The sequence below is a fragment of the Physeter macrocephalus genome, chromosome 10 (genome assembly GCF_002837175.3).
Source record: "Physeter macrocephalus isolate SW-GA chromosome 10, ASM283717v5, whole genome shotgun sequence".
NCBI classification, from domain to species: domain Eukaryota; kingdom Metazoa; phylum Chordata; class Mammalia; order Artiodactyla; family Physeteridae; genus Physeter; species Physeter macrocephalus.
In genome coordinates, this window is record NC_041223.1 from 52,846,843 (window position 1) to 52,853,164 (window position 6,322).

Below are 6,322 nucleotides of genomic sequence, written 5' to 3' on the forward strand. Positions count from 1 at the left end.
GGTACGCGGGCCTCTCACTGCTGTGGCCTCTCCCGTCGTGGAGCACAGGCTCCGTACGCGCAGGCTCAGCGGCCATGGCTCACGGGCCTAGCCGCTCTGCGGCATGTGGGATCTTCCCGGACGGGGGCACGAACCTGTGTCCCCTGCATCAGCAGGCAGACTCTCAACCACTGCACCACTAAGGAAGCCCTCTAGGTATTTTTTGATTTCCTCTTTGATTTCTTCAGTGATCTCTTGGTTATTTAATAATGTATTGTTTAACCCCCACGTGTTTGTGTTTTTTACGTTTTTTTCCCTGTTACGGATTTCTAATCTCAAAGCATTGTGGTCAGAAAAGATGCTTGATACAATTTCAATTTTCTTAAATTTACTGAGGCTTGATTTATGACCCAAGATGTGATCTATCCTGGAGAATGTTCCGTGCGCTCCTGAGAAGAAAGTGTAATCTGCTGTTTTTGGATGGAATGTCCTATAAATATCAGTTAAATCTATCTGGTCTATTGTGTCATTTAAAGCTTGTGTTAGGCTTCCCTGGTGGCCCAGTGGTTAAGAATCCGCCTGCCAATGCAGGGGACACGGGTTCAAGCCCTGGTCCGGGAAGATCCCACATGCTTGGAGCAACTAAGCCCGTCCGTGGGCCACAACTACTGAAGCCCGCGTGCCTAGAGCCCATGGTCCACAACAAAAGAAGCGACAGCAATGAGAAGCCCGTGCACCACAACAAAGACTAGCCCCCACCCACCGCGTCTACAGAAAGCCTGCGCATAGCAACGAAGAACCAACGCAGCCAAAAAGAAATTAATTAATTAATTTAAAAAAATATTGATATGTTCGGTTTTTACAGGCCGTACAGTCTCTGTAGCAACTACTGAACTCACAAATGGGCATAGTTGTGGTCTAATAAAACTTTGTTTAAAAAGCAGACAGTGAGCCATAGTTTGCTGACTGATGCATTAGGCCAACAGTTTGAGCCCAACAGTTATTGTTTTCACTTGTTAGTTTTAATAATTCTAGGGAGTTTATGAAACACAACCCATATCACTTGTCATCTTCTAGTATAGATTCTTGCTAAATTCTTACTGGATTTCAAATCCTAAATTTATAGTTTCTGCACTGATTCTAAATGGATTATTTGGTGGGTGGGTATGTCTTTAGGATATGTAGATTTGGTGTTCCACTTCTTAGTTATATCTAAGTTATATCAGTTATATCAGCAATATCACAATCATAAATAAACTAATATTGGTCTCGTGAAGTTTTAATGTTAGAGCATAATGTAATATATTCAAATTCTCATAACTTTAAAATAGTCATGTCTGATTACTATTAGAATAAAAGTAAAAATTTAAATTATGAAATATGACTGACTTATAATGAGTTTACATATTTTAAGGCATTGCATTTATAAATTTAAGTAGAATGTACTTCTCAAAATATATTCAAGACAGATGTGAGATATTTCAGAAGGTAACTTCTAAAGCGTCATTTAGTGATTGCTAAATTTGCACACATACATCATTTAGTAATTGCTTCAAGTCTCCTGTCTATCCATGGTTTTGTCCCCACCCCCTGCAATTGTCAGCAGTTAAAAAACTTACTGATAATATATATTGAAAGATTGCTTTATTGGAAAGATAAATATAAGTTGACAGACTTCATATTTTTCTTATCGCTACCTGTAGGAAGTATTTGAAAAGGAGCAGTCCATCTGTGCCGCAGAGGAACAGCCAGCAGAAGATGGGGTAAAAACTCGTTTTCCTATCTATCTTTCATGGTGAAAGAACTGTTTTGTTTAGTTCTCTGATTGATTTATATTGCTGTGGGAGAGTAATTCACTTTACTACAACATTTATTAGTTTAGCCATTTCCATCTAAAATTTACTATGACTTCCAAATGAAACTAGTGCTACAACTTCTGAGTGTGCATGTGTGTTGTGATTTACAGCAGGGTGATACTAACAAGAACAGAACAAAAGGAGGATGGCAACAGAAGAGTAAAGGACCCAAGAAAACTGCTAAATCAAAAAAAAAGAAACCTTTAAAAAAAAAACCTACACCTGTGTCCTTATCACAACCGAAGCAACAGAAACAGAAGCAGGCTAATGGAGTCGTTGGGAGTGTAAGTTTATTATCTTATGTAAAGATTATTGTTATTATCATCTTTATTGAGGTCTAACATACACTAAAATGTTCAAATCTTATGTGTACAGCTCCTGAAGTTTTACAATTGTGTGTACCCATGATACCCAGATCAAGATATAAAACCTTACCAGCACCCTAAAAGGCTCTCTTGTACCCTTCTCAGTCAGTGACCCCTCCATCCACCCCCACGGCCTTCCCCACTAATCTGACTATTAGGACCATAGATTAGTTTTGTCTGTTCTTAAAATTCCTATAAGTGGAATTGTTTGGCTGCTTTCATTCAACATAGTGTCTTTGACATTCATCTGTCCAGTGTGTAGCAGCAGCTGTGTGTGTGTGTGTGAGAGAGAGAGAGAGAGAGATTCCATTATATGAATGTACCACAATTTATCTGTTCTGTGATTGGTGGGTTTTTCTAGTTTTTGCCTGTTCTGAATAGAGATGTTCTGCTTTTGTACATGTCATTTTGTGGACATTCATTTTTCTTGGGTATGTACCTAGCAGTGGAATTGCTGGGTCATAAAATAGGTGTATGTTTAACTTGTTGAAAGAGCCCATTTTCTAAAGTTGTACCATTTTTTGGTCCTACCAGCAAAATATGAGTCCCGTTCCACCCTCACCAATACTTGGTTTTACCATTCTTTTTTATTTTAGCCACTGTGATGGATCGGTGGTGGTGGTGGTGGTGGTGGTGGTGGTGGTGGTGGTGGTGGTGGTGGTGGTGGTGGTGGTGGTGGTGGTGTGTGTTTCCTGTTTGTGGTTTTATTTATATTTACCTGATGACTAATGATATTGAGCACCTGTTCATGTACATACTGGCCATTTGGATATCCTCTTTTATTTGGGGGTTGTTTTTCTTATGGATTTGTAGGATTCCTTTTTGTATTCTGGATATGAGTCCCTTTTAGCTCTCTTAATGGAGCTTTTGATGGTTCTTAATTTTAATAAAGTCTGTTTCATCAGTCTTTATGGTTAGTGCTTTCGTGTCCTGTTAGAGACATCTTTGCCTATGCCAAGGACACGAGGAACAGAAGATATTTTTGTTTTCTTCTATGAGTATTATTATTTTACTTGTTAAATTTAGCTCTGTGTTATATCTTAAATTTTTGTGAAGAGTGTGAGATTGGGATTATGGACCACTTATTTTAGCACCATTTATTGGAAAGATCATTCTTTCCTCTCTGAATTGCAATAGTGATTTGTTGTAAAAAAGTTGCCATTAAGTTTATATACGCAGATCTGTTTATGAACTTTCTGGTCCATTCCATTGATTATTTGTCTCTTCTTGTGCCAGTACCACACTGTCTTAATTATTGTGGCTTTATTTTAAGTCTTAAAATATGGTCATGTAAGTCCTCAAACTCTTATTTTACTTCTTCAAAATTGTCTTGACTATTTTAGGTCCTTTGCATTTCCAGCTAAAGTTTTAGAATAAGCTTGAGAATTTCCACCCAAAAAAAGCTGCTGAAATTTAGATTGTTATTGTGTTTACTCTGTGGTTCAGTATGGGAAGAATTCACAGGTTAACAGTATTGACTCTTTTTATTCATAATTATGCTTTATCTTTATTAACTGGATCTTCCTTAATTTTTCTCAGCAGTGTTTTGTGATTTCCATTGGCAGAGCATATGACACATCTTTCATTAGATTTACTCCTGTGTGTTTGATCCTTTCTAGTGCTATTGCAAATAACATTAAAAAAATTTCATTTTCAGTGTTTGTTGCTGGTGTATAGAAGTGTAGTTGCCTTCTAAATATTTGCCTTATATCAAGGATTCTTGATGAATTGACAGTAATTCTAACTATTTGTAGATATTTAAAGAAAAAGATTTTCTACATACACAGTCATGCCATCTGGGAATAAAGACAGCTTTACTTTAATCTTTATGAGGTTTCTTCCTTTCTGCTTTACTGTACTGGCTAGAACTTTCAGTGTAATGTTGATTAGAAGTAGAAGTGAAGATGGCAGTCACCCTTTTCTTATTGTTGATCTCATGGAGAAAGCAAACATTATTTCACCACTAAGTGTGACGTTAGGTATAGGGTTTTTGTAGATATTCTTTATCAGGTTAAGGAGGTGTTCCCTCTAGTCCCAGTTTGGTTTTTTATCATGAGATGATTGTATGATTTTTCTCCTTTCTGTTAATGTGACTAATTATACTGATGAATTAAAAAATTTTAAACTATCCTTGTATTCCTGGAACAAATCTCACTTGCTCATACATAGTATTTTTAAAATATTTATCTCGATTTAGTAATATTTTGTTTAGGATTCCTGCATCTATTTTTATGAGAGAATATTGGTTTGTCATTCTTCTTTCTGGTAATATTCTTGTGAGGTTTTGGATCACGTTTATGTTGGCCTCATTAAACAAGTTAGGGGTTATTCTCTCTTTCTTTTTCCTGGAAGTGTGTATAAGATTGGGTTGTTTCTTATTTGGAAGAATTACCTAGAGAAGCCATATGGGCTTGGAGTTTGAAAAAGGATTTAATTGTAGAGTCCATTTATTTAACATATTCCACTTTTTTTCTTATATCGGTTTTAGTAAATTGTGTTTTTCAAGGACTTTGTCCATTTCCTGTAAGTTGTCAAATTTATTGACAAAGTTATTCATAATATCCTTTTTTTTTTTTTTTTTTTTTTTTTTTTTTTGTGTGTGTGTGTGGTACGCGGGCCTCTCACTGTTGTGGCCTCTCCCATTGCGGAGCACAGGCTCTGGATGCACAGGCCCAGTGGCCATGGCTCACGGGCCCAGCCGCTCTGCGGCATGTGGGATCCCCCTGCATCGGCAGGCCGACCCTCAACCACTGCACCACCAGGGAAGCCCAATATCCTTACTTTTAATGTCTTTTGGATCTGTAGTTATGTCTCTTTTATTCCTAATATTGGTAATCTGTATTGTCCTTTTTTCTTCGATCAGTCTTGCCTAATAAAATTTATCAATTTTGTTAATCTTTTTAAAGAACCAATGTTTGGTTTTGTTTGGGTTTCCCTTTTGCGTATCTGCTTTCTCTTTAATTTATTTCTGATCTGTATTATTCACTTCTACTTTCTTTGCATTTAATTTGCTATTCTTTTTCTTGCTTCTTGAAATGGACTAGTAAGTATTTTGGCTGGGACAGTGACTTTCCTTACTGCATATACTCCTTATTGAAGATGATATTAAATTCCCAAAGCAGTAGTATAAACTTCTCATTTCTCCTTCTCAAATAAAATATATTGTATAATTGGTGTTTGTGAAAGATGAGCCATCTTAGTCATTGTGGTAGTATATTTTGCAAATAGAAATAAAATATTTTTGTTTTACAAACTATGAAGACTGAATAAAATAACTGACAAAAAGACAAATAAGCCAAATGTTAAAAGTCTTCCGTCTGACTCCCACATATTTATACATAAAAATGTTTATAATTCTCTAAAATTCTGCATGAATAGTGAAATTGTAATCTTGAGCCAGTTTAATTATAATGACAGTAAATTAGTTTCAGGGACTCAAATGGTATATTCATTGAGATATTCAGAGCTTTTGTGGTTGCTTTTTCCTTTTAGGAAGCTGCAGTAAAGGAAGATGAAGAAGAAGTTTCTGACAAAGGCAGTGACTCCGAGGAAGAAGAAACCAATAGAGACTCTCAAAGTGAAAAAGATGATGGTAGTGACAGAGACTCTGATAGAGAGCAAGATGAAAAACAAAACAAGGATGATGAAGCAGTAAGACTTATAAGTTTAAATTATTGGAATTATAACTCTGATGATAGTTTTGGTTTCTGTTGTTGTTTTTCCTTTGCTTACTTTTTTTGCTTGTCTTAAGCAATACCACCAGGATTTATTTTACCAGTATATTTTATAATCTTATATTACTTTTACAGAATGTTTTTGAGGATGGTAGTTGTAATTATAAAGAAAAATTATTTCTAACAAGATTGGAAATCCTAATTTTCTTAAATCTTAAATTGTTAGATGGGGTAGGACCTGGGTCTGAGGTGAAGTCAGTTTGTTCTCTTAAGGCAGTTTTCTATGTTATACGGAAATATGAGTAAGGAAATGTGGATTATGAAATAGGTAGCAGTTACTCGGAAGAGGATCTCAAAAGTTCCAGGAGGCTTCCCTGGTGGCGCAGTGGTTGCGCGTCCGCCTGCCGATGCAGGGGAACCGAGTTCGCGCCCCGGTCTGGGAGGATCC

General features: G+C 36.5%; 1 protein-coding gene across 3 annotated transcripts in view; it reads left to right on the plus strand.

Annotated features, from left to right (window-relative positions):
* SEC63 (SEC63 homolog, protein translocation regulator) overlaps positions 1–6,322 on the plus strand; it is a 68,235-nt gene that overhangs the window by 48,039 nt on the left and 13,874 nt on the right. For all 3 annotated transcript variants that reach the window (XM_024115551.2, XM_055087586.1, XM_055087585.1), the window contains exons 15-17: positions 1,683–1,742; positions 1,946–2,119; positions 5,693–5,851. In XM_024115551.2, coding sequence (XP_023971319.1) covers positions 1,683–1,742; positions 1,946–2,119; positions 5,693–5,851 — 393 coding nt within the window. The remainder of the gene's footprint in view (positions 1–1,682; positions 1,743–1,945; positions 2,120–5,692; positions 5,852–6,322) is intronic.